A 27,596-nucleotide genomic window follows, 5' to 3' on the forward strand; every position below is an offset into this window, starting at 1 on the left:
AGAGACGGGGAGAGGGAGGGAATAAAGAAAGAAGAGATGGACAGGGAGAGAGAAAAAGGGAAGAGAGGCAGGCAGAGAGGGGGAGGCAGGGAAGGAGAGAGAGAAAGAAAAGGGAGAGAAAAAGGACAGAAAGAAGAGATAGAAGAGGGGGTAGAGAGAGAGAAGGGAGAGACGGGGAGAGGGAGGGAATAAAGAAAGAAAGAGACAGGGAGAGAGAAAGAGGGAAGAGGCAGGCAGAAAGAGCAGGAGGCAGGGAAGGAGAGAGAAAGAAGAGAGGGAGAAAGAAAAAGAGAAGAGAGAGACGGGGAGAGAGAGAAGAGAGACGGGCGAGACGGAGAGGGAGGGAAGGAGAGAAAGAGAAGAAAGAGGGAGGGAGGCAGAAAGAGAGAGAAAACGGCCAAATGCAATTGCAAGGCATTGTCTGTCTCTCCGTTTCTGCCCTGATCTGCCTGCCTTGACTAGAGATTGAATTGAATCGTAGCCCCCCCTGCTTCCCTCCCAATCAGAGCGCCCTTTGGTTTCCGTGTCCATCCCTTCCCCTTCCCCCCCCCTTTAATTCAAGAAGCCAGTGGTGGCTTCGAGACCTCCTCCCCATTCAGGAGAGAATCCCCCCCCCCCAGTGATGAAGCCGGTTCCCGCAAGGCGGCACTGAGAACCCCCTTAAAACAGGGGAGGAAGGGAAAATATATATACTGTATATATATATATATATATATCTCTTTCCTCTTTGCCTCTCCAATCGCTTAGAGGGGTCCAGTTAGCTATGTCTACTAATGAAGCAATTCTATTCCAGTTCCGTCTCCGAAGACCTCGGATGTAGACGGGGAGAATTCAGTCGGAAACACTACGGTTCAGTAGAGCTGGTAAGTTTTCATTTTCCTCCTTATTTCTTCGTCATCTTCTTTCTTTCTTTTTTTTAAATGATACAAAGCCAGAGCTTTCTTTTTTTTTTTTAGAGTGGGGGGGGGGCTTCCCCAAAGGTTTGAGGTATCCCTTTCTCAACGCCTCCTGCTTGCAAATTGTACCTGTTTTGCGGCCTGCCTGCCCTCCCGTTTGATGCAGAGGTCTCTTGCAACGGTTACAAATGAGGCTGGCTCGGGTTTACATCCTCGTTTGGTTTCTCTCTGCCGGAGAAGGTCTCTGCTGGCGTCTTGTTTTCCTTTCTTGTCTTTGGGTAGAAAGGTGCAAAATGCACGTCTGTCCAAAGAGGTTGCATTGAAAAAAACAAAAAGAAACCAACCAGAAATTGAGAATCTATATTAGGAAGGTGTTTGGGAAATCGAGATTCGACCTGGTGGCTGGGAAGGTTTTGCCCTCTCCAAATTCCTCTCCTTTGGGGCTAGGTTTCCTTCGACGACGACGACAACAACAACAGCCCCTTTGCCGTTGTGCCTTTCAGGAGCCAAATCCCTGCTTTGATTTTTGGAGCCCAGATAGAGCGATATAAGTTGGTTCTGGAGGGATCAGGGTGAGAGCGGGGAGAAGCCCCCCCTGCCTTGAATTTGATCTGGGAAGCACCTGCATGGTGCTGGCTGGTGCTGGCTGGAGAGTCTGTTTGCATCCAGGGCTAAGGAAGGGGTCTGTTATTGCCCTACAGCAATAGTGTGCTAAAAGGGATGAAGTCTCTCCCTGTCTCTGGCGTGGGGACTTTAAATCTGATTTCATTGGAGCTGGTGATTTGACAGAAAACTAGTGCAAAAACAGTGTGATGTCTATGTAGAGGAATCACATTTTTTTCTAATTTAAGCTGGGCTGGCTGGTTTTCGACAAATGTATTTAGAATCTTCTTCTCCTTCTCCTCCTCCTTCTCCTCCTCCCCCTCCTCCTTCTCCTTCTTCTCCTTCTCCTTCTCCTCCTTTTCATCTATCTCCTCCTCCTCCTCCTTTTCATCTATCTCCTCCTTCTCCTCCTCCTCAGTAAAACTATAAGCAGGTTGGCTTTTTGCTGGCCTTGTCACATTAGGCAAGCTCAAAACTAGGGCCTGCAAATCATGGCTGTGCACTTCCTGTAGACCCACCGCGTTGTGTTCATTCAGTAAATTCATTCAGTTGGCGGATGTGTGGCCATTCCAGAGAGCCACCCTAGCAACTTGTCCTTTTACAGGCCTGCTTCACCTCTGTCCAAAGCCTTAATCTGTCTCTCTTATGGCTTGAGAACTGGACTTAACGCCTCAATGTGTTGTGTAAACATGGCCGGTTGTGATGTATTCAACAAATCAGAACTGAGCCATCTCTAGTTGAAGCATAAGCATGAGAGGTGATTGGGTTAATGGCTGGCCTTTAAGGACCTGAAATGGAATCGTATGAGTCCATATTACTCATTCTGATCGTCACATCACCCCTGATCAATCAGAATAGAGTTGGAAGGGACCTTGGAGTAGTCCACCCCACTACCACCACCACCACCACCACCCTGCTCAAGCAGGAGACCCTATACCATCTCAGACAAGTGGCTGTCCAGTCTCTTCTCGAAAACCTCCAGTGTTGGAGCACCCACAACTTCTGGAGGCAGGTTGTTCCATTGGTTAATGGTTCTAGCTGTCAGGAAATTTCTCCTTAGTTCCAGATTGCTTCTCTCCTTGATTAGTTTCCATCCATTGCTTCTTGTCCTGCCTTTAGATGCTTCGGAGAATAGCTTGATTCCCTCTTCTTTGTGGCAGCCCCTCAAATACTGGAAGGCTACTATCATGTATATTATACTTAGATCATGTATCCCTCTCTCTTCTCCTTCCTTCCTTCCTTCCTTCCTTCCTTCCTTCCTTCCTTCCTTCCTTCCTTCCTTCCTCTTCTCTCCTTCCTTCCTCTTCTCTCCTTCCTTCCTTCCTTCCCTTCCCTGCCCTCTCTCAGTCTGCCAAACAAATTGTCTGACTCCGCCATAAACTAGTGCAAGGAAGCTAAAATAAACCCCACTGAGTTTAAATGTCCGTTTTAAGCAAATTTTAATCCCACCGCTTTAAAATACAAGCAACAGGTTTGAAACAAAACAAAAAACCCAGCAAATGGTATAATCAAAGTATTTGTGGAGTAGCTTAGCTGGATTTAAATGGTTCCTTCCTGTCAACAGCTGCTTGTGGAATAAAAACAGCTCAAAAGAAGGAGAAGACAAACGGCACATTGAAATTATGATAACAGGAAGAATCCGTTTTCCCACCTCAACCAAAGGTGTGCAGTGAGCACATTTGCACCGCCTGCTTTTGGTTTCCCATTCTTTAAATTTTGGCCCAGCTGTCTTAACCAGGGTTTGCTTTCAGCCAAGTTTCAAAGCCACCGTTTGAGGCTTTTTCGGTGATTTAGAATTGTCCACCTTGATCTTCATGATACCAACCCTCAAATGATGGCTGTCGCTCTGTCCACTGGTCCAGCTGGCAGAAAGACGGGAGACCTCAGTTCACAAAGGCTGACTCTGCAGAGGAGACAGTGGAGAAATTGAGCTTCCAGCTGCAGGGGCAGTACCTCTTAGTGCCACTTAGAGAGGAAGCTGTCCAAGAGGAGAAGACAACAGTCCCTGGCTCATGACTATAATTGGGACCAGAATTTCTGTGGCGAAGCAAGGGGACTGCTAAGTGAGTGGTGCCCGATTTTACGACCTTTTTGCCATGGGTTGTTAAGTGAATCACTGGGTCCTTGGTTCCCTCTGAGCTTGGTGGTTTTCTTGCAGACATTTCCTTACCCAACTAGGCAAAATCATCAGTGCTAGAAGAGGGTTGAGTTTGTGGAGAGGAGGAGGAGGAGAATGGAAGAAGAATGGAGGAGGAAGAGGAAGAGGAGGAGGAGGAGGAGGAGGACTGTGGGGTCCTTGGTGCTCTCTGAGCTTGGTGGTTTTCTTGCAGACATTTCATTACCCAACTAGGTAACATCATCTGTGCTAGAAGAGGGTTGAGTTTGTGGAGAGGAGGAGGAGGAAGAGAAGGAAGAGAATGGAAGAAGAATGGAGATGGAGGAGAAGGAGGAGGAGGAGCAGCAGCAACCATGGGGTCCTTGGTGCCCTCTGAGCTTGGTGGTTTTCTTGCAGACATTTCATGACCCAACTAGGCAACATCATCAGTGCTAGAAGAGAGAGGGGTTTGAACTGCATTTTGTATTCTGCATAAGACTTCACGTTGTGGATCACTCATAGCCCAACAGAACAAGATCATCATTGCGGAAGGGAAGAAGAAGGATCGATTTTGCTTCCGGATCAATTTCCTTTTGCAGAACTAAGTTCCCACGGGCGTTCTTTGGTATTTCCACAAGGTTCGCCGAGAGTCATTTTTCTCTCGACGTTTCGGGAAACCCACGGCCGTTGATTTGCCGTTTTATCTCCTCATCCAAGTGGCCTCCTTCGAGCACGGCCTCTCAGAAGCCAGGCAGACATTTGAAATGACTTTTGGACCTTGCAAACAGATGCTCATTTGGCCTTTCCTGTCCTGGGAGACAGGACTATAACATGGCCAGGAGGATGTCTGTCTTTTGTCTGAAAAGCTTCTGTTTTTCAAAAGCTTTTCAAGATGCCACCTCGATCCAATCAGCTAAAATTGGATTGCCCTGACGATCCATCTCGTCTCTCTGGCGCTTGACAGGATCTAGCCAGGGCGTACAACCCGGATCTGCCACAAAACATACCTACACACGGATGTATCCCTTCAGCCAAAGGTCCCATTTCTGCCCCTTCTAACACTTTTTCCTGAAAATGGAAAAAAACAAACTGCGATTTGATTTCTGCTGCCAGGGCAGGAAATACTCTGGCTTGAACCGTTTCTGTTTGATTTGGCAGCGTGCGTTTATTTGGCAAGCCTTAAAGAACGACGAGAGAGAGAGAGAGAGAGAGACAGCAAAAGCGGGGGAAAATATAGATTTAACTCCAAAGGTACGGTAGTCACACAAAGCTAGGAAGATTAACTAGGAGATGGCAATGTTTTTTTTTGTAGGGGAAAATCCATAGCTTTGTAGCCACGGTCCTTGATTTAATGACAGTTCATTTAGTGACCGAACTTACAATGGCGCTGAAAAAAAGTGACTTACAACCGTTTTTCACAGTTATGACTGTTCCAGCATCCCTACGGCTGGCCACCTAATCAAAATTCAGACGCTCGGCAACTGACCCGTATTTATGACAGACGCAGCGTCCCGGGAGGGGGTCACGTGATCCACTTTTACGACCTTCTGACAAGCAAAGTCAAGGAGGGGAAACCATATTCGTTTAACAACCCGGTTACTAACTTACTAACTGTAGTGATTCACTTAACATCTGAGGTAGTAAAAAGGGGCAAAATTTGCTGGAAAAAAATTGTTCCTCTTAGCAGCGAAAATCTGGGGCTCCCTTGTGGCCATAAGTTGGGGTGAAATCCACGGCTTTGGCGCTTGCCACTCCTTGAGTTCAGCAGCAGGGTTTTAAAAAGTTTATTTGGAAAAGCCTCACAAGGCCATTTCGCTGGGTTTTTGAGGCGTTTTTTACTTATTATTATTATTTAAGACCTTCAAAACCGTCCTTCTCGGAAAAGATCGCTCGTCTTGATTTTTAATTTTTGTTATTGGGTACACGATGTTCCTTCCTTTCAGTTTTATTGCCTTTCGGCTGACGGAGGAGCTAATTTATTCACTGAGGTGGCACTTTGGAGACTTTAAATTCGGGGTGAGGAGGCATAGATCGAAATTAGACACCACGTTGCACTTCCGCCGTGCAACTTCTGCGAGCCTCTTTGGCCGCGCTGAATTGGGTAAGGCCTACTCTGAAGTAAATAGGTAGTACTTCGCGCTGAGGTAAATGTGACTCCGAAGTGATGGTACCGCTCTATATTACCTTGGTAAGGCCATGCTTGGAATGCGGCATCCAGTTTTAGTCACCACGATGCAAAAAAGGTGTTGAGACTCTAGAAAGAGTGCAGAGAAGAGCAACAAAGATGATCAGGGGACTGGAGGCTAAAACATATAAAGAACGGTTGCTGGAATTGAGAGTGTCCAGTTTAATGAAGAGAAGGATGAGGGGGGACATGCTAGCAGAGAAAGAGAATGAGAAAAAGACAAAGAGAGGAAGAATGAGAGAGAAAGGGAGAGAATGAGAATGAGAAAAATAAAGAGAAAAAGAGAGAGAAAGAGCTGGGCACAAAGGCCAGCCCTACTTCCGCATGTGTTTGTGGGAAGGATCATCCTCTATATTTAGAGCATTATTAAGAGGCTTCTTCTTTTTTTTTTTCTTTTCTTTTTTTTTAAAAAAGAGAGATATCCATAGCTTTTTCTTTGCCATAGACCTCAACTGGGAAGCAGAATGCTGTTCCCAGAAAAAGAAGAAAAGAAAAGAAAAAGAATGAAAGCGATTGAAATTCCTATACACTCACTAAAAAGGCTGACTATTTTTTCCCTGTGTTCTTCTCCGTCTCTTTTTCCATCTGTCCGTCGTCGTCTTCTTCTTCTCCTTTTCCTTCCTCCTCCTCCCTCTTCCTTCATTTCTACCACTCCTTCTTTCCCTTTCTCTTCTCCTGTTCCTTCTCCTCCCTCTTGTCCTCCTTATCTATCTTCTCCTCCTTTTCCATCTCCTGTTCCTTCTCCTCCCTCTTGTCCTCCTTATCTATCTTCTCCTCCTTTTCCATCTCCTGTTCCTTCTCCTCCCTCTTGTCCTCCTTATCTATCTTCTCCTTTACTTTCTCCTTCTTCTTGTCCTCCTCATCTATCTTTTCCTCCTGCTCCTTCTTCCTTCTTGCTCCCAGTGAGGACAATTAACCAGTGGAACAGCTTGCCTCCAGAAATCGTGGGCGCTCCATCACTGGAGATCTTTAAGAAGAAGCTAGACAGTCACTTGTCTGAGATGGTATAGGTTCTCCTGCTTGAGCAGGCGGCTGGACTAGAAGACCTCCAAGGTCCCTTCCAGCTCTATTCTCCTCCTCCTCCTCCTCCTCCTCCTCCTCCTCCTCCTCCTCCTCCTCCGCCTCCTCCTTCAGAATTGTTTGGCTAGCTCTATAGCAAGCATGAAAAGCATTTTAGAGTTAGACAGGAGAGGAATGACCAGTGCATCTGAAGGGATGGCAGGCTGGACAAGTCAATTCCGCGAATCAGCCTGTATGTTAGTTACTCAGACGGGTTTCCTTTGCTCCCTCCCACCCATCCTTTTTTTCTGCCTTGCGGCGATTCTAATGAGATTCTAATGCAATCCTTTTAAACACCTGCCGTCTTCTCTGGACGCCGCAAAAGACGAACAAAGGCCCATCAAAGATATACACCGTCCATTTTTTCCCTCTCTCTCTCTCTCTCTCTCTCTCTCTCTGTCTAAGTAAAATCTTCGCTGTGTTTATGTGCAGCTTTTCCTGGCAGTTCTCAAAGCCTGCACAGGCCTTGGAGCCCAGCAATGTTGAAATAATACAATTTCCAGTTGAGACGAGGACTCGGGGGTGATGTAAACCAGATGCTAGATGGTCTTCAAATGTGAATTTTTTTAAAAAAAAAAAAATTTCCACTCTAGAGGAGCGATGTCTCTTGGCACACTGATCCACATATACACTGTTGTGACAGAGCAGGCCTAATTCCATTAAGATCTATTTACTTTCCTGCATCTCTTGGGTACAGAGAAGGGTTGAAGATGGCTGAGAAGCTTGTGGCTCTGTGTGTGTGTGTGTGTGTGTGTGTGTGTGTGTGTGTGAGAGAGAGAGAGAGAGAGAGAGAGAGAGAGAGAATGAGAGAGAGGAAAAGAGAAAGAATGAGAGAATGAAAGAGGAGAGAAAGAATGAGAAAAAGACAAAGAAAGAGGGAGAATGAGAGAGAAAGAAAGAGAATGAGAAAAAGAATGAGAGAAAGAGAGAGAGAAAGAGGAAAAGAGAGAATGAGAGAGGATGAGAGACAGAGAAAGAGAGAAAGAATGAAAGAGAATGAGAAAAAGAGAGAGAGAATGAGAAAAAGGATGAGAGAGAAAGAGAGAAAGAGGGAGAGAGACAAAAAGGATGAGAGACACAGAGAAAGAGAAAGAATGAAAGAGAATGAGAATGAGAAAAAGACAAAAGAAAGGGAGAATGAGAGAGAAAGAGAGAATGAAAATGAGAAAAAGAGAGAATGAGCGAGAGAGAAAGAGGGAGAATGAGCCAGAGAGAATGAGAGAGTGAGAGAGAAAAAACGAGAGAGAAAGAGAGCAAGAGAGAGAGAATGACACAGAGAGAGAGAGAGAGCCCCTAGGTAGACACATGGTGACCCGACCTCCTTGTTCCATCCAGTTCATGGATGCAATTTGGCAAAAGTTGCTTGTCTCTGGACCGTTCTACAAACAGTAAATTGCTATTTTTTTAAATAAATAAATGCGCCGCTCACTTGAAGCCTCTTAGAAGAGTGAAACGAGCTGCTTTCCACCTGGGCGGAAACTCAGAGCGATCCTTTGGGCATCGTCACTCATGTTTGCTGTAAGTGCTTTGTAGACAAGAGGTGAGACACTGGAAGGAGGAGAATTTGCCGGAAAGCTTAACCCTCCTGCTCCTAAGCATCTGGCTGCAGTTATGGGAGACAAAAAGATCACACCAGGGAGATGTTTGGGTGACTTCAGATATTTCTTTATATATATAAAAAAATGTTGGCTGTTGAGTTTGTGGCTGGTCAGTCCACAGGAAAAGAATGACGTAAGCCAATGGGAATTAAATACATAGATTAAGTAATGTTAATAAAATCAAATAAAAAGGGAAGAAAACCAATGAAACTAGTGAAGTGAAAACTCAGGGCAGTTTAGAAGACTCTTTGACCCCCCCCCTCCTAAGTATCGCTTAATGAACCTGACTGGAACCAGCAGCTAAGTTGTCATTAAGTGACACATCACACGACTGCCTCGCTTAGTGACAGCAATTCTGGCAGTCCTGGTTGCGGTCCTGAAGCGAATCATCACTTAAGTTGTTAAGCGAGACGTTCAACCTCCTGCCTGTTTCCCCACGGGAGGCCACGACCGTCATAAATGTGGGGACGGTCGCCCGGGGCTCAAATTGCAATCCTGCAACTGTGGGGACACCCTTGATGGTCGTAAGTGCGAGCACGGGTTGTCAGCCACTTCATTCGGTGCCGTTGTAACATCAAAGAAGACATTAAACAAGTGGTCATTAAATGAGGACTTATCTGTAAAAAAATCACTGTCCAAGGTGCTGAATAAAAAAAGTTCTTATTTGAGGGGGTCCTTGGTGGTCTCTGAGCTTGCTTGTTTTCATGCAGAGCAAGAAAGGGAGCAACAAGGACCCCCCGTTTCAACCCTGAGCTGCAAATAATTCTCCTTTATTGGATTCTTATTTGCACAGTGTCGTTCACGCGGCAGAGCGCAGAGGCCTTATGAATGCCAGCCTATTCCTCAAGAACAATTGTGCCGCATGCAACCTCTCACTCCCACGTCACAAGAGGGAGTTAAAATTAGACTGCGTCTCGTCCTTTTTTGTTCAGGCTTCTGGTCTAGCCACTCTTCCACCCAAGAAGCTGGTTTTTCTCCCAAGTGGCGCCTCCTCTCCTTATTGGCGATATCCAGACGTGAAAAAGGAATTGAAGCTGGCAAAGATGAAACCACGTCTTCTTCTGCTGTGTCCAGATCAAATGGAACCCAGCTTCTTGGCTTTTTCGTTGGCCAAAAATAAGTCCTTGTTGGTACAGGTTTCTGGAGTTAGCCAACGTCCAAGCAGATGGGCTGGGCTCTGCGTGTCTCCACATTCACACAACATGTTGTTGTCCACGAAGAGTCTCCACTTATTTACACTTCAGCACTTCAAATTTCAACCTATTCAAGCTCCTGCAAGCAACATAGGGGAGATCAGATCCCTCAGCCCAGGCTTCCCATACTGTTATTTCTTGCGTGAAGGTCTGCTTCCTCCATCTTTTAATTCAGTTTTGTTCTAGCATTTAATTCCATGAAACGGCTACCCAGATATATTTCATACATAGTCCAAACCCATCCTAAAGGTTCAGTCCCTCCAGGTGAGAACTCTGACTGGAGTTGGAAGCAGAGTTGAATTTGCCCAGCTCTTGAGAAGGGTGTGGGTGTGTCCTACAAGTGTGCATTCAAACCTGCGTCCAGAAAGCAAGAGTGAGCTTGTAAAACCCATTCTTCTTCCATGCTCTACGGAAGTGACCCAATACAGCCGGCTTCACAATTGCAAACTTGCTGTCTGTTTTAAACGAAATGCCACGATTATCTCTATCATCTCTCTGGCCACTTCAGGAACGTGGGAACGTGAGTTTGCCAAGCGATGTCTGAGGGAGAAAACTGACAGCTTTTGGGCCAGCTGGCCAGCCGGCGAAAGCACGCTCCAAATTTTACTGTCGATTCTTGGCAAGGGCTCAATATACTTTTTTCTCAGATGTTTTTTTGGCAACCTTCTCTAAAACAAAGATGACTTCCTTTGGGGGGACATGACATTGCAAGGGCAGTGCTGGCACTCTGTGCCCTGGTAGCTTAGATGGGTGCTTGAAGGAAATAATAATAATAATAATAATAATAATAATAATAATAATAATAATAATAATAATAATAATAATAATATAATAATAATAATAATAATAATAGGAGGAGGAGGAGGAGGAGGAGGAGGAGGCATAGGAGGAGGAGGAGGAGGAGGGAAGAAGAGAAGAAGAAGAAGAAGAAGAAGAAGAAGAAGAAAGAAGAAGAAGAAGAAGAAGAAGAAGAAGAAGAAGAAGAAGAAGAAGAAAGAAGAAGAAGAAGAAGAAGAAGAAGAGAAGAAGAAGAAGAAGAAGAAGAAGAAGAAGAAGAAGAAGAAGAAGAAGAAGAAGAAGAAGAAGAAAGAAGAAGAAGAAGAAGAAGAAGAAGAAGAAGAAGAAGAAGAAGAAGGAAGAAGAAGAAGAAGAAGAAGAAGAAGAAGAAGAAGAAGAAGAAGAAGAAGAAGAAGAAGAAGAAGAAGAAGAAGAAGAAGAAGAAGAAGAAGAAGAAGAAGAAGAAGAAGAAGAAAGAAGAAGAAAGAAGAAGAAGAAGAAGAAGAAGAAGAAGAAGAAGAAGAAGAAGAAGAAGAAGAAGAAGAAGAAGAAGAAGAAGAAGAAGAAGAAAGTTGGAAGGACCACAGGACTGGAGACTTATACTCCGTAGCATTATTCATTCGCTCATTCTCTCTTTTTCTCATTTTTTCCAGGAGGCAACCGGACTCCCTTGTTTTGCCTTGAAGACGTTTCGCTTCTCATCCCAGAAGCTTCTTCAGTTCACGAAGTTTAGTCCTTCAGAACTTGGCTTAGAAGTGAAACGTCTTCAAGGGGAAAAAAAAACGAAGAAAGTCCAGCTGCCTCTTGGAAACGCACCTTTGGGATGCCTGATCCTTTGGCAACCTCTTGGTAGCTCAGATCCTAAAGCCACCAAGCTATCTTTGAAGTCCTGCCAGTTCCTCCTTGAAGCCAGTCAGGCATCTGCCTCGCTCACCTTCATTCTCCCGGGAAGAATGGATTTTGGGTAATCAGGTATCCCTGGAACAATGTCAGATTTAATATCTTTCATTAAGCTCTTACCGAGCCATTAGTTGGCGTCTGGTGGTGGAGAAAGCAGTCTGTTTTTCCTCTCCTGTTTATCTGATGCCCGCTGATGTGCATTTGATTATCTTTCCCTTTCTTTCTGGTTTGTTTTTTTTTTAAATTGCTTTTCATATTCTGCGAGTCATCCCGCAGAATGAAGTTGGCTGCTGGCGTTTCTTTAAAAGCGGTGGAGGATGGAGAAGTGAGGAAGGAAGCCAGCAAATCGGAATGGGAACTTCCCAGAAATTTTGCCTGGCCCAGCTAGAAATGTGCAGGATCCCTGCAGCCAGTTGCAGAGCCTTGCAAGAAGCATCTTTTCACTGTCCTACTGCTAAGACTATGGCTGGCTGGTTGAGTGATGCAATTGTCTGATTTCCTGGAGGGATGACGTAGTGGATAAGTCTGGATAATTTCTTGTAAAGAATGAATAATGCTACGGAGTATAAGCCTCCAGTCCTGTGGTCCTTCTTTTCTTCCAGATTTATAAATGGAGCATGCTTGCAGGCTTATAAACCATGCACGGGTTCCAATTTCAGAGCAGGTCTGGATTTTGTCTGGATTTTAAGGATTGATAGAAGAGAATATTTGTAACTCAGGGGATCCTGAGTGTTCTCTGAGCTTGGTGGTTTTCTTACAAACGTTTCATTACCCAGCTAGGTAACGTCATCAGTACTAGAAGTCCAGTTGTCTTTTGGAAAAGCACCTTTGAAACATCTAAATCAGGGGTCTTCAAACTTGGCCCCTTTGTGACTTGTGGGCGTCAACTCCTAGAATTCCTGGCTGAGGAATTCTGGGAGTTGACGTCCACAAGTCATCAAAGGGCCAAGTTTGAAGACCCCTGATCTAAATGGTTTGGAAGAAATCTACCCTCCCTCTCATCTCTCCAGGAGAGTTGTTAATTGCCATTTTGGTGGAAGTAGCCAAAGAACTGGAGAGGACCTGGACGTTGGGACACGACATGTCATGTTAACATGGGTTAACATTTTCTCTTTGCTGTGCAGCTTATCTCCAGTGATGCTGATGGAGCCATTCAAAGGGCTGGCCGGTTCCGAGTGGAAAATGGCTCACTGGATGAGGTGGGTGGAAACCTTCCTGCTTTGATGAAGAGTTGGCTTTGGGCATAAACGGGGTGGGCAGGTGAGGGAAAATATATCGTGCTTCTTCTTCTCACTGTTCTTCTAACTCATCCAATCTCAGCCAGTTTTGGCTGATCTTCAAAACTAGAGGTGCATTAAAGTGGGGCCCTGAAACTCAAGGTTAGAGGCTCAACAGAGTAGCTGGAGAAACATCTCAGAAAGCAACGGTGGATCATACCTGCCTTTCATTTCTTTATGTCTTGCATGAGATGTTCCAATTGGTCCTGCTCTGTGGAAGAGTCCTTCCAAGGTTCTCTTTCTATTTCAGAATGCCGATTACACACCTGGAACGTGGCACAGAACAGATGTGCATTTGGAGAACCCGGGATACCACACCAGGTGGTACTTCAAGTATTTTCTAGGAAAAGGTAGTGACGCTTTTTGGGGGTGTGGGCATGCATGACACATTAGGTGATTGGAAGCAGGGCTGAATAAGGAATGGTGGTGCAGTGGTTAGAGTGTAGCACTGCAGGCAAACTCTATCAGGAGTTCAATCCTGATGGGCTTGAGGTTGACTCAACCTCCCATCCTTCCGAGGTCGGTAAAATGGGGACCCAGATTGTTGGGGGCCATATGCAAATAAAAAGGTGCTGCAAAGCACTATGGGGCAATATATAAGTCTAGGTACTATTGCCATTCCTTCTCCTTTTTTTCTTCTCTTCTTCCTCCTCCTCCTCCTCCTCCTCCTCCCCTCATTTTTTCATCTGTCTGTCCTGGCTGCAAGTTTCTTTCTTTAACATATTGCAAGCCATTGGGGGGGGGGGAGGGGGAAAGCCATGAAGTTGGTAGGGTGTGAGTTCGTCCATTCCGACAACTTATGGACTCTCTGCCTAACGCGTTTTGCTCTGACTGATGAAGTTGCTTGGACGAGCAGTGAAACGACTCAGATTAACCAGGTTAGGTCCAGTTTGCCACGATTCAACCTTTTAGTTACCTTTGGGCTGGATGATTGAGTTTTCATTAACTTATTTCTTCGGGTGTCGCTCAAGAAATTGTGCGACCTTGCACTTTTTTGGGGGGGGGAGAATCACCAATTCTAAATGTGTGTCGTTTTTCCTTCCCAGTTCATCAGAACTACGTCGGCATGGATGCAGAGAAGAATCCCTTTTTCTTATCCGTCGTGCTCTCCGATCAAAACAATCAGCGTGTCCCTCAATACCGAGCGATCCTCTGGAGAAAAACAGTAAGCGGGCAGATCCTCCCTGCACAGGGGATCCTCAATTTACAATCCTTCGTTTAGTGCCTGTTCCAAGTTACGATAGCACTGGAAAAAAAGAGACTTAGGACACAGTTTTTTCACCCGTAAGACGGTTGCAGCGTCCTTGTGGTCACGTGATCGAAATTCAGATGCTTGGAAACTGGCTTATACTTGTGACAGTTGCTGTGTCTCCGCGGTCACGTGATCAAAATTCAAATGCTTGTCAAGTGGCTCCTATTTATGACGGTCGCAGCGTCTCCGGGGTCAGTGATCCTCTTTTGCGACCTCTGACAAGCAAAATCAGTGGGGAAGCCACTTAACAACCAGGTTACTAATTTATCAGCCGGAATGGTTCATTTAACAACCGGGGCGGGAAAGATTGTAAAATGGGGCAAAACTCACTTAACAAATGTCTCACATAATGACAGGAACTTTGGGCTTAATTGTGGCCGTAAGCCGAGAACTATCTGTACACAGTCAAGAGGTGTGCATCTATTCTTGATGCCCAATTCTGTAATATCTGTCCAGCTCTTCTTTTGGGAGAAACTGACATTCAGTCTAGCTTATTCAAGAGTTGCTTTTTCCTCTCTCCTTTTGCTCGGGAGAAAATCCTCAATTTCTGCCTCTGGGTTAACCCAATTCTCTTACAGGGAACCCAGAAGATTTGCCTCCCGTATAGCCCTACGAAAACCTTGTCTGTAAAATCCATTTTAAGGTAAGCAACAGCCACAAATTACCCTGCCGTTCGGTTGGCGTGTTGCACGAACAAGATCTGAAAGTTCTTGACAGCGACCATAAAGGTGTTCTGTTCTAAATTCCTACCTTGCTTGCTTTTTCAGTGCCATGAACCTTGACAAATTTGAGAAAGGGCCCCGGGAAATCCTTCACCCGGAAATTCAAAAGGTATATTGATTGATTGATTGATTGATTTTGTTAAAGGTCAGCGAAAGACTACCCCGAGGATGGCTCACAACTGTTAAAAAGGGAGGAATGAAAAGAAGCGTATCAAAGCCACGAAACCATATAGATAAACGATGGAATAAAACACACTGGGCAATTTTAAGACTTGTAGACTTCAACTCCCAGAATTCTTGATGCTGGCTGGGGAATTCTGGGAGTTGAAGTCTGCCAGTCTTAAAGTCGCCACGTTTGGGCCCCCCTGGGATAATCAAGGAAGGTACAGTAATAAATACAGATTTAACCGTAAGCCACTCAGACTGCTTTGACTAGTGGGCAGTTTGTTATTTTTTTTTTTAAAAAAAGTTCTAAATAAATAGATCCGTTGTTTCTTACGAGAGAGGGCAGAAGCCTCAACATTCCAGGGAATTAGACTGTGTAATTGTGTTCCTTTATGCCACCTACGTAGCTGTCCATCTCAAATACATGACTCTGGAGGACTAACAATGGTTAAAACGAGATCAGAGCGATCCCAAGTAATAACATGTATAGAAGCCAAGATTTTTTAAAAAACCAGCCAATAACAATTGACACATCAAAAGAAAAATCAAGGAACTACACCTCTATGAACAATGGCAGGGCAAGCTATTGTATATAACAGTGAGTAAACCCCACTCCCTTCTAGCACTGATGATGTTACCTAGTTGGGTAATGAAACATCTGCAAGAAAACAAGCAAGCTCAGAGATTCTGTATATAAACTGTATATAAACATTTCAAAATGAATGAATATTAAAAATATTTCTCTCTTTCCCTCCCTCCCTCTTTCTTTCTTTTTCTTTATCTCTCTCTCTCTCTCTCTCTTTCTTTCTCTCTTTCTCTTTTTCTTTCTCTCTTTTTCTCTCTTTTCTTTCTTTCTCTTTCTCTCTTTCTCTTTTTCTTTCTTTCTCTCTTTCTCTTTCTTTCTCTTTCTTTCTCTCTCTCTCTCTTTCTTTCTTTCTTTCTTTCTTTCTTTCTTTCTTTCTCTCATCCAGGATTTATTGGTCCTTGAAGAGCAAGAGGTAATCAGCAGGGCAATTTTTAAACTTTATTTTTATTTGCTTTTTAATATAATGACAAAAAAGGGAAAGAAAACCACAAAGCTCATTATGACCAATATACATATTTTGTCAGAGAAAATGGAAAAAAGCACATAGGAAGTGCTTTTTTAAAGAAGTGGGAAAAATACAACAAAGGGGGGGGGAAATAGTACATAATTTTAACAGTAAATAGTTACCATTCCATAGCTACTTATTTAATGCAAATATCCAAGCATGTCTATCCTTTAATACATTAATATGACTACAACTAGCTGTAAATGGGGCAAAACTCACAACAACTGTCTCGCTTAGCAACAAAAATGTTGGGCTCAATTGTGCTCGTAAGTCAAGGACTACCTTTACTGGAAACTTTGGTATAATTTTGTTCACACGTGCTTTCTCTGTCTCGCAGGGCTCCGTCAATTTCAAGTTTGGAATTCTTTATGCCAAAGATGGACAGCTAACAGATGATGAGATGTTTAGCAATGGTAAGTGTGCGATTGTCAAGTGTAGAGAACCAGGAGCATTTGTGGTGTTCAAAGCACAATGCTGTCTATATACAAGAATCTGGTCAACTAGCGGGCAAAACTAAGTTGGCACTAGATAAGGGTCAACGGAATTCACAGGACTTGGGTCTCTTGTGGCAACGCAAAGATTCCAAACTGAGGGCACATTTAACTCCGCCTTCCAGCTCAGCCTGCTCATCTCCTACACCATCATCTTTACTGCCCAATGGGACATCAAGTCTCAGTAGAACAGTTGGTGCTGAATTTAGGGTTTATGGGAACCGTCTCTTCAAATCTACACCTGTTCTGGTGTACTTGAAGAGGTTTCAGGCTCTTATGGTCTTCAGTGGAATTGTAGAACTTTCGTTTCTCCATCTAACCCACTCAAAAGTAACACCTCTCCCCCCCTTACTCTAAAGGCAAGGTGAAACGCAGAGGCATGCAACTGCCAAAGTTTCATCCTTCACATTGTTCTTGCCAGCAGGAAAAAAAAAAAAAACGCTTTTGCAGTAACTCTAATTTTCTTACAAATTTCATTTAAAGAAAAAAAATCTATTCAGCTGCTGCTGGTACAGCTCCATCTTGTCTTCTGTTAACATGTTTGCCTGCATTTCAAAATTTGTTTTCTCCTCCTGTCTTCCAACGGCAGCTAGAGATATTTCAGAATGTGCTTTCAGGAGATTCTGTGTTTACATGACTAAAAGTGCTGGCAACTCTTCATGCTGTGGTTATGTTTGCAAAGCCAGCTTGACATGTTTGTGTGCTCTGCCGCCAGATTGATGCAAAACAAACCCTCATTTGCTTGGCTTCCTCATCCCCATCCCAACAGGCTTTCCTTTGTTCTCGTCACCCAATAATCCGTGTTGTCAGGAACAGAATTCAGCTTGGCTTTTGAATGGAGCAACAGTTTTTTTTTTTAAAAAAAGATGCTGCTAAAAGCTTTTAAATCTATCTTCTGCCCTCTGTAGGTTTGGAACTGTTAGTACCCATCAGTTTAATTTTTCCTGTTTTTTTTTTTTCAACCATGCTTGCTTTAACCATTTGCTCTTTTGCCATATGTCCTTTCTAAGTTTTGAGGGAATGCATCTCTTGAATCAAACTGAATCAATCAGTGGAATGGCTTGTCTTCAGAAGTTATGGGTACTCCATCACTGGGGGGGGGGGATGAAGAAGAGATTGGACAGCCATTTGTCTGGAATGATACAGGGTCTCTTGTTTGAGAAGGGGGTTAGACTAGAAGACCTCCAAGGTCCCTTTCTCTTCTCTTCTCTTCTCTTCCCTTCCCTTCCCTTCCCTTCCCTTCCCTTCCCTTCCCATCCATTCCATTCTTGAAGAACCACCGTATCTTTTAGAATAGTATATGCCAGTTTAAGGTCACAGATTGTTGCTGGTTCTCTAACCATAAGTGCCACTTAGCAAAATGGGTGAACAAGAATAAGTGTTTGCATGTTGATTCCCAGCTGATCTCCGGCTTATCTTTATGTCCAGCCTAAGGAAAAAGGCCAGAGGAGGGAATAAAGAACAAAACAAACAAACCAGGAATCACCACCGACACAAACTGCAATGACATGCTGTGTCTTTAGAAAAGTTACAAGCTCTAGGCAGAAGTTACTGCTTGCCTGGGTCCTATGCTGTTGTATTTCTTTCAGAATAAAAAAAATAGCCGTTAGTTTTAAGGGAAATTTTGCAAAAATATTGAAATGCCACTGAAAACCACTGAAGCAACTTTATGGCGGGGTGTCAGGTGCTACACCTTGAGGTTGGGATGGAGAAGATGATGGTCAGCTTTTGAGATGAAGCAGGCTGGAGACACGCCTTTCGTCGTAATCTGCTGTGTCTTTTTTTGACACTCAAAACTACCTTTTGGCCTTCTCAACAGCCTAAGGATGTGCTTACCATCTCCCTATCCTATCCCTTCTCTGCTCCCCATTTCTCTCCGATATGTAGAGACCGGAAGTGAAAGTTTTCAGAGGTTGTTGAGTCTCTTGGGGGACACAGTGACTTTGAAGGGCTGGAACGGCTACCGAGGGGGACTGGACACCAAAAGTAAGTGGACCCTTGGTATTCTGTGTTCCTACTCAAGATAAATGTTGTGAAGGGAGGGGGATACTATTTTGCAAGGGGGAGGAAGATCTTTTGAGGACTCTATTCCAGAAACCCAACAAAGGCAGGATAAAGAGATTGGGTGTGTGTGTGTGTGTGAGAGAGAGAGTTTTGTCCAATGCAAATCAACTTAAATTGATGGAATTGAGTTGAGCTTGACATTTCATGGCCTTTAAATCGCTGGGATAAAAGCATTTAAAATAAGAATAAGAGAATTTTGGAAGAATTCTGGGTACTGTAGTTTTATAGGCAGTAGCAAGGAGCCGATCTGCATCATAGACAGATAGCCGTGCTGGTCAATTTCTGTTTTAGTCTCCTCTTTTGTCCTGGAAGCATCTGCAGATAAGATTCTACCTCCGTGTTTTTCAAAGTCGGCAACTTGAAGAGATGAGGACTTCAACTCCCACAATTCTCTAGCCAGCGTTCTGGCTGGAGAATCCTGGGATTGAAGTCCACATCTCTTAAAGTGGCCAACTTTGAAAAATAACACTAAACCAACCCACCCAAAATGTTATTATTTCTACGTCTTCTTCTTTTTTCTTTTTTTTGCAGATGACACAACAGGGATTTATTCCATCTATACCGTCTACCAAGGGCACGAAATCATGTTCCACGTCTCAACCATGCTTCCATACTCAAAAGAGAACAAACAGCAAGTGTGTGGCTTCTGGTATTGATTTCTCCTAGCGGGCTCTGAGCTGTGATCGCATGGAAGGAAAATAGAGGCTGAACAGCATTGAAGCATGTTTAGGAGATCCAGCATCGTTATGATAACAGGGGTTGGCAAGATCAAGTGCAGTGAAGAACAGTTCAATCGGTTAAATAATCTGAGTTTAGGCAAGGGAGGGTTAAAGGGAGAATCTTTGAATTGGAAGAGAGTAGAGTAGAGTAGAGCAGAGCAGAGCAGAGCAGAGCAGAGCAGAGCAGAACAGAAATTAGAAATTAGAAATTAGAATAGAATAGGAGATGGAGAACAGGTCTTCGCCTCCTCTATCTGTCTGATACTAGAAACATACTCACCCTTATTTTCTCAGATATATTTAATTTTCTCCAATGTATTTAATCTTAAATTTCCCTCTAATATGAGGGAATGTTTATAGCTCAGGGTTGAATTGAGGAACCCTTGATATTCTCTGGGCTTGTTTGTTTTCTTGCAGACATTTCATTACCCAACAAGGTAACATCATCAGTGCTAGAAAGGAGTGGGGTAGGGAGAGAAGGAGGAGGAAGAGAAGGAGGAGAATGGAAGAATGGAGATGGAGGAGGAGAAGGAGGAGGACTGTGCAATCCTTGCTGCTCTCTGAGCTTGTTTTCTTGCAGACGTTTCATTACCCAACAAGGTAACATCATCAGTGCTGGAAGGGAGTAGGGTTTGCACTGATGACATTACCTAGCTGGGTAATGAAATGTCTGCAAATAAACAGCCAAGGCTGGAGGGCACCAAGGGCCCCACAGTCCCCTATCCTAATTGCTCTTCGTTCCTCTACTGAGATGCAGTTGCGTGATTTTTGCCTCATGCTTAATAAACACAATTACAAAGCTATAGTTACATGTTAGGTGGGAAGCACCGAAAGTGAAAACCAAGACTTCACATGGACGTCCGATCGAGGGAATGCCGATAGGGAATCCTACGCTGAGGTCTGATTCTTCTTTCGCAGGTGGAAAGGAAGAGGCACATCGGAAATGACATTGTCACCATCGTGTTCCAGGAAGGAGAAGCAGCTTCACCAGCTTTCAAGCCGTCCATGATCCGTTCTCACTTCACACGTATCTTTCCCTGCAGTCCTTGACTTGTCACTTGTGTCTGCTATTTTCTCCTTTGAAACAGATTCGGTTTCTAACTTTCCCTCTGAGGTTTAATGGGGTGCTGTCTGATGTTGGGGAAATTCAGGAGATTCAGGCAGTTCTAATGAGTATAAAGATTAAATTGCAAGCTTAAGCGGTCTACAAGAATCTGAGCTACTAACAGTCAAGAGAAATGAGCGGGAGATAAGAGAGGCATTTAAGGTGGACTTAGATCTCTTGCGGGCACACAGGGACTCATGACTGATGATGCGTTTGACCCCTCCCTCCGTCTCAGCCTGATCACCTCCTACAACAAAAATCTAGCCATCCGTATCAAGAACCCCCCCTTGCCCTTGTAATCTTATAATTCTTTGACGAGATCACTTTGGAGAAGCGGAAGAGTTTAAGGAGATCCTTTAACCAAGAAGGGATTTCTTGGCATCACAGGTGGAACATCATAACTGGAATTCCAATAACTCTCAAGCGGGCTTCCAAACCTGGAAGCTGAAATTTAGTTAAATTACTTCCAAATGGGTTTGCTTGTACATTTGGGGACTTAGCAGGACCGAGGCGGCTACATCCCGGCTATTTTGTGTTTTTTACATTTGTGATAATGATCACCTTGGCTGCCGTCCGAGTGTAGTTTGGTGCCTGTATTGAAAATTTTACTGGACTGCTGAACTGGATCTTTCATTTTGGCCATGATTTGCTGAGGTGGGAGGGGAAATTATGATCCCCGGGCTTACTAACCGGAGATTGGTATCCTTAACTTAACCCTGCAGATATCTTTGCCTTAGTGCGATACAACAAACAAAGCGATAGCTACAGGTGAGTCTGGTCCAGCTACTCCTTCCTCGACAGCTGACTTATTGAGCCCAAACTTTCCGCCGCTCAATGAGACGTTTGTTAAGTGAGCTTTGCTCCGTTTTTTTACGATGTTCCTTGCCACCGTTGTTAAGTGAATTCCTGCAGGGGTTAAGCGAGTCCACAAGATGGTTAAAGGAATAATTCTATGCTCCAAATGATCAGATTTTCATTCTCGCTTTCTCTCCTTCCTTCGCAGGCTGAAAATCTTTTCTGAAGAGAGTGTTCCTCTTTTTGGACCACCGCTTCCCTCCCCGCCCGTGTTTACCGACCACCAGGAGTTCAGGGATTTCCTTCTGGTGAAATGTAAATATTAAACATTCCTCCTCTGCTATCTTAAGCTTAATCTTGGCATCAAGATGCTTTCCTGAAATTGCCCTGCAAAGCCACAAAGGATTTCCTGCCTGGACAGCAGGCTGGACTAGATGACCTCCAAGGTCCCTTCCAACTCTCCTATCCTCTTTTGTGCAGTGATCAACGGGGAAAAAGCCACCTTGGAAACACCCACCTTTGCTCAGAAGCGACAACGAACCCTTGACATGTTAATCCGCTCCTTATACCAGGATCTCATGCCTGACATGCACAAGGTAAGCCCTCCCCTGTCTGGATGCGGGCCAACCTCCTGCTTTAAATCACATCTTCCAAAACCTCCAGTCTTTCTTGAGTGGTCAGCCTCTTTCTTCAACTTCCGGCCCTGGCGCTTGGTTGTGTTTGTTTCTAGAACATGCTTAACAGGAGATCCTTTAGCGACGTTTTGCCCGAGTCTCCCAAATCAGCCCGGAAGAAAGAAGAGGCCCGGCAGGCAGAATTTGTCCGGCTTGGCCAGGTACGTGTTTATAGGTGAGCAGTGTGGTGGGTTTTTATCAGGAGGAGGAGGAGATGTTTGAGGAAACCTGGAGAACATCTGGAGATGTCTTCCAAGGGGGGGGGGACACAATAGCAGTGCTCCAATATTTGAAGGGATGTCCCAAAGACTAGGAGGGGGTCAACCTCTTCTCCAAAGCCCCTGAAGGCAGGACAAGAAGCAACGGATGGAAACCAATCAAGGAGAGAAGAATTGAGGAGAAATTTCCTCAATTAACCAGTGGAACGGCTTGTCTCCAGAAGTTGTGGTGCTCCAATGCTGGAGGCTTTTAAGAAGAAACTGGACCACCATTTGTCTAAAATGGTGTAGGATTTCCTACATGAGGTTGAATTCGAAGAATTACTAGACAAGCTAAATTCTACTTTATTGCAATTCTACCTTAACAGAATATTATTATTATCATTATCATTATTATTTCTCCCTTTGAAGGCCCTCAAATTGAAGACCATTGTGAGGGGAGACGCCCCAACTATTTTAGCCACTACAAGCCTTTGTAAGAAAGAGGTGAGTGAATCGTTCATGGGCAAAAACCTTTTGCAAGGAGGAAGGCCGTTTGTCTTCAAAGAAGATCAGCCCGCTTGCGGTACAAACCCACTGGATCCTTTGCACAGTTCAAAGGAATGCCACAAAAATGTTGTTGCTCTTAACAAACCAACGTCCCTTTTTTCATTTTTCATTTGAGAAATTTTGGGCGATGGGGACACGGGACACGGGACACGGGTGGTGAGGATGCAATTCTAAAGCAATTAAGGACACCTTAATTTCCAAGGTGTCCTTTCTCTCTCTTTCTCTCTCACTCTTTCTCTTTCTGTTTCTCTCTCTCTCTCTTTATCTCTCTCTTTCTGTCTGTCTCTCTTTCTGTCTCTCTGTCTCCTCTCCTTGTCTGTTTCTCTCTTTCTGTCTCGTGTCTCTTTCTCTCTCTCTCTCTCTCTCTCTGTGTGTGTCTCTCTCTGTCATTCCGCTTTCTCTGTCTCTATCTTTCTCTGTCTCTCTTTATGTCTCTTTCTCTCTCTGTCTCTCTGTCTCTCTCTCTCCATCAACTCACCATCCATCATTATCTTCCTCTGCAGCCCTGGGAATCCCAATGCTTCTGCAGCAATTTCCCGCACGAAGTCATTTGTGCCGATTCCTGGGGACAGTCCCTGCTGGTCTCAACGGATGTTGGTGTCCTTCTCCTAGACGGTGAGTAGACCATCCCACCGTTGTGTGGAAGTCTGTACTTTTGATTCTTCCTCATTGCGAAACACGTGGATTTTAGCTAAATTTCCTCTTTCGAGATGCCATAGAGAGCTCTCGGCCATCTTCCCGGGCAGGTTTTTTATTTTTCAGAGAGAGCGATGCTTTGCTTTCCGCCTAGTTCCTGAAAATATAGGTGTCAGTTTTTGCCATGAACCCCAGTTAGAAATCTAACAGAGCTACTTTAGCATCCTTCTGCTTCATGGCTTTTTAAAAAGAAAAAAAAAGAAAAGAAATTAGAGACCTTTTGCTACAGAAAAGACCATCACGTTCTGAAATGGTTGTGCGTTTTTTTGTGTGTGTGTAGGTGTCATTTAATTAGATTGTCCACAATATCCTACAAACCACATGCTTAAATGCTCCCTGAACGTGGTTGTTTTCTTATAGATGTTTCATGACCCAACTAAGTAGCATCATCAGGGTTAGAAGCAAAGCCCACTCATTCCCTTCTGTCACTGAAGCGGCTACCTAGTTGGAAAATGAAACGACTGCAAGAAAACCACAAAGCTCAGAGGACGCACCAAGGAAGCCACACACCCTATTCTTGCGTAGCTATTCCAGAGGTTGAATGCTTTGCAATCTTCCCTTTCCAGATGGGCAGCCTCTCATCCCAGTGTTCGACAAAACCTTGCAGATCAAACAGATGCACGTACTTGAAACATTGGACCTTCTAATTACTAGAGCAGACAAAGGTAAGAAAAACCATTGAGCCATTTGAGAAAACAATATTCCTCAACGTCATAAAAGAGGGCTCAGGAATGGAGCCTCAAAAGCCCTTTTTTTCAAAAGGCAACTGGACTTTGGTTCCCCCCCTCCCCCCCTTGAATACATTTCAGTTCTCACTGAAGAAGCACTGACTGGATTGTGGGGAAGGGAAGGATCTATATTCCTTGCAGAATCCTGCATCCAGTTTTGGTCACCATGATGTAAAAAAGATGCCAAGACCCTAGAAAGAGTGCAGAGAAGAGCAATCAAGATGATCAGGGGACTGGAGGCTAAAGCATATAAGGGACGATTGCTGGAATTGGGTCTGTCTAGTTTAATGAAGAGAAGGACGAAGGGGGGCATGATAGCAGTCTTCCAATATCTCAGGGGCTGCCCCAAAGAAGAGGGAGTCAAGCTATTTTCCAAAGCGCCTGAAGGCAGGACAAGAAGCAACGGGTGGAAACTAACCAAAGAGAGAAGCAACCTAGAACTAAGGAGAAACTTCCTGACAGTTAGAACAATTAACCAGTGGAACAACCTGCCTCCAGAAGCGGTGAATGCTCCAACACTGGAAGTCTGCACAGCCATTTGTCCGAAATGGTATAGGGTTTCCTGCCTGAGCAGGGGGTTGGACTAGATGACCTCCAAGGTACCTTCCAATTTTATCATTATTATTATTAGCTGATCCTTTGCATTCTTGAAATCTGTGGTGCGGGAATATGAATGGATTTCCAGAAAGCATTGCAGACTGCAGGAACCGTTTGCGCTTCAGTTTGAGAGGCAGAGAACACAGATTCATCCCCAACAAGGAAGGGACCCAGGGCAGAAAACATCCTGCAGCCAAGAAGGCTCCACATCCATTTGCATTGCTCAGGTGACCCTGAGGATGCAGGTGAACCTCCAAGTGGCCTCAACGACTCACTAAAAGAGTGCAAAGGACCAAGCGGTCTGCAGAGAGTATAAATCCTTCCATTCCCCACCATCCAGTCAGAGTTGAAGAAGCTTCTTGGATGAGAAGCGAAACGTCTTCATGGAAAAACAAAAAAGTCTAGATGCCCCCTGGGGAAAAAAAAGCACCTTTGAGACTGTCTCCCTCCCTCTAATTGGAGAACTTGAGTATCTGGCCCGCAGTAGGATGTTTGGTCCTTACAATGTACTTTGTGTCAGCTGTCCTCCTGCAGAGCAAAAGTGGGACACTAACGAATTACGATGTTGATGGTCATGGAGAATCACGATGAGGTAGCTCTCTTGATGAGGTTGTTTGCCCTTCCACCCCGTAGGCAAGGAGGCACGGCTTCTGGTGTTCAGGCTGAACGTCCTGTGGAAAGGCGTCGAAGCCCGGCTAAGCAGGAGCAAAAGTGAATGTCGAGAAAACAAGCTGGAGAAAACAAAAGGTACTGCAGAACTATCTGGTCAGAAATCAAACCACGATCCTGAATTAGTAGCTTTGATCAAATGACTGGGCTGTCTCTTTGAAGACAGGGGGTTAAACTATTTTCCAAAGCACTAAAAGGCAGGACGAGAAGCAACGGATGAAAACTAACCAACGAGAGAATCAACCTAGAACTAAGGAGAAACTTCCTGACAGTGAGAATAATTAACCAGTGGAACAGCTTGCTACCAGAAGTTGTGGGTGCTCCATCACTGGAGGCTTTCAAGAAGAGACTGGACAACCATTTATCTGAAAGGGTATAGGATCTCCTGCTGAAGCAGGTCCCTTCCAGCTCTCTTATTCTATGTTCTATGTTCAGTTTTGAGGAAGAAAGATCTGCATCTCACTGGGCTTCAGGAGAAAAGCTTAACCTGAAAGTTGTTAGCTCCCCTCTCATGTTTTTTTTTTTTTTTTTGCATCATGGTTTGTTTGGGAAATTTCCCTTTGGACCATTCCTGATGCCTCTAACCTCTGTCCTCCAGGCTGCCATCTGTACGCCATCAACACCCACCACAGCAACGAACTGCGGATCATCGTCGCCATCCGAAACAAGCTCCTTCTCGTCACCCGGAAGTTCCGGCGGTGGGAGACTCTGAACGGTGCCCCCTTGGTGTCCCCCCAATCAGAATCCCCCGTAGAGGAGTTCCAGTACATCAGGGTAGGTTTGAGGTAAAGCATCAGCAGATGAGTCGCCGAGATAAAACCGTGACAGAGGAAAGAGGTTGGTGTTTCTCAACCTTGACAGGTTCAAGTCACGTGGACTTCAACTCCCAGAATTCCCCAATCAGCTGAGTTCCACACATATTAAAGTTAATGAGGTTGAGAAACAGCAAGCTAGGCTGATAGTCAACTCATAGCAGAGAATCTTTGTAGCTCAGGGATGAGTTGTAGGGTCCCTGATGCTCTCCGAGCTTGGTGGCTTTCTTACAGACCATTTCATGACCCAAGTAAGTAACATCATCGAAAGCAAATCTCACTCTTTTCTAACTGTTGATGTTATCTAATTGGGTCATGAAACATCTGCAAGAAAACCACCAAACTCAAAGAGCGTCCAGGATCCTGATAGTCATGGTAGAATTCCTCTTGTTTATTATTTGGTGCATATATTGCTCCCATCAATATCTGTTTTTGATTGATCACGATTCCTACCATTAAAATTCTTTCTTCTTCATCTGAGTAGACCTGTTTGGAATCCAGAGTCCCTTTAATGTATCAAGCTACTCCTCTTTTCTTTGGATGTGCTGAGGTAGAATAGAGTTTCCCAATTTTCGGACGTCCCAGTAATTTATAATGTTGTTTTTTTATATTTGTTTCTTGGAGGCAAATTATATCCGTTTTTAATTTTTGTAATGTTGTGAAGATTTTTTCCCCTTCTTGATGGGGAGTTTAATCCATTTATATTCATTGAGAGAATTCCACTTTCCTTCTCCATCTTATTGACTTATACTTAGGTTTTATTCTCCTCGTGGTCCTTTTACATCTCTGTTCTCTTGCCACTCCCTCTCCTTCTTGATCTGTATTTTCTTCTTTCTTTCTTTCTTTCTTTCTTTCTTTCTTTCTTTCTTTCTTTCTTTCTTTCTTTCTTCTTCTTCTTCTTCTTCCTTCTTCTTCTTCTTCTTCTTCTTCTCCTCCTCCTCCTCTTCTTCTTCTCCTCCTCCTCTTCTTCTTTTTCCTCCTCCTCCTCTCCTCCTCCTCCTCCTCCTCCTCCTCCTCCTCCTCCTCCTCCTCCTCCTCCTCCTCCTTCTTCTTCTCTTTGTGTAGCTGTCTCTTCTGTTACTAGCTCTTTCTATTTTTTATATTCCCTATCCACTTGGGTTTCTTGTGTTTTTTCTTCAAAAAAACCTTCTTTGGGAGAAGTCAGGAGCGACATTTCCTAATTGGTAACACAAAGACTCTGTCTTGAGGTGCAGAGAAATCTATCAATTCCTTGAAAAAGCCAAAAACCTTAACAGACAATAGGAATTCCAGTTAGGAGACATCCTTAACTTGTCTATGTTATTCTTCACATTCAGCATTTTTGGGGGGTCTCTTCCCACCGAATTTCACCGTTTCCTTTTTTGCGGCGTCTGATTTTTCGGTTGCAGGAAATCTGCTTGTCCGATCCTCCTGTGGTCATGACCTTGGTGGACGGCCCCACCGGCGAAAACGACAACCTGATCTGCGTGGCCTACCGACACCAGTTTGACCTGGTCAGCGAGAGCACGGGCGAGTGCTACCGAATGCACAACGTTGACGCGAGCAGGGTAGGTCCAATAGACAATTCAGTAGACCCACTCAGAATTAGGTTCCTGATGAGCCCGTTGGAGGATCCTGTCTTGAGAACTGGATGGGGAAGAAACTGAGGTGTTTTCCCGATAGTCTA

General features: G+C 44.4%; 1 protein-coding gene across 5 annotated transcripts in view; it reads left to right on the forward strand.

Annotated features, from left to right (window-relative positions):
* Nucleotides 1–27,596, forward strand: part of GARNL3 (GTPase activating Rap/RanGAP domain like 3) — a 52,307-nt gene that overhangs the window by 17,566 nt on the left and 7,145 nt on the right. For all 5 annotated transcript variants that reach the window (XR_005554720.1, XM_039327092.1, XM_039327095.1 and 2 more), the window contains exons 2-22: nt 794–863; nt 12,431–12,505; nt 12,834–12,933; nt 13,630–13,748; nt 14,414–14,478; nt 14,603–14,666; nt 15,694–15,720; nt 16,151–16,226; nt 18,192–18,290; nt 18,900–19,003; nt 20,006–20,114; nt 20,915–20,960; nt 21,196–21,302; nt 21,468–21,583; nt 21,718–21,822; nt 22,291–22,365; nt 22,932–23,043; nt 23,691–23,789; nt 25,083–25,196; nt 25,717–25,892; nt 27,319–27,477. Coding sequence is in view for 4 of the 5 variants with exons in the window: in XM_039327092.1 (XP_039183026.1) it covers nt 794–863; nt 12,431–12,505; nt 12,834–12,933; nt 13,630–13,748; nt 14,414–14,478; nt 14,603–14,666; nt 15,694–15,720; nt 16,151–16,226; nt 18,192–18,290; nt 18,900–19,003; nt 20,006–20,114; nt 20,915–20,960; nt 21,196–21,302; nt 21,468–21,583; nt 21,718–21,822; nt 22,291–22,365; nt 22,932–23,043; nt 23,691–23,789; nt 25,083–25,196; nt 25,717–25,892; nt 27,319–27,477 (2,017 nt within the window). In the remaining variant the exon portion in view is untranslated. The remainder of the gene's footprint in view (nt 1–793; nt 864–12,430; nt 12,506–12,833; nt 12,934–13,629; nt 13,749–14,413; nt 14,479–14,602; nt 14,667–15,693; nt 15,721–16,150; nt 16,227–18,191; nt 18,291–18,899; nt 19,004–20,005; nt 20,115–20,914; nt 20,961–21,195; nt 21,303–21,467; nt 21,584–21,717; nt 21,823–22,290; nt 22,366–22,931; nt 23,044–23,690; nt 23,790–25,082; nt 25,197–25,716; nt 25,893–27,318; nt 27,478–27,596) is intronic.

The sequence above is a fragment of the Crotalus tigris genome, unplaced genomic scaffold (assembly GCF_016545835.1).
Source record: "Crotalus tigris isolate CLP2741 ecotype Arizona unplaced genomic scaffold, ASM1654583v1 scf7180000024350.909852, whole genome shotgun sequence".
In the NCBI taxonomy this organism is placed as follows: domain Eukaryota; kingdom Metazoa; phylum Chordata; class Lepidosauria; order Squamata; family Viperidae; genus Crotalus; species Crotalus tigris.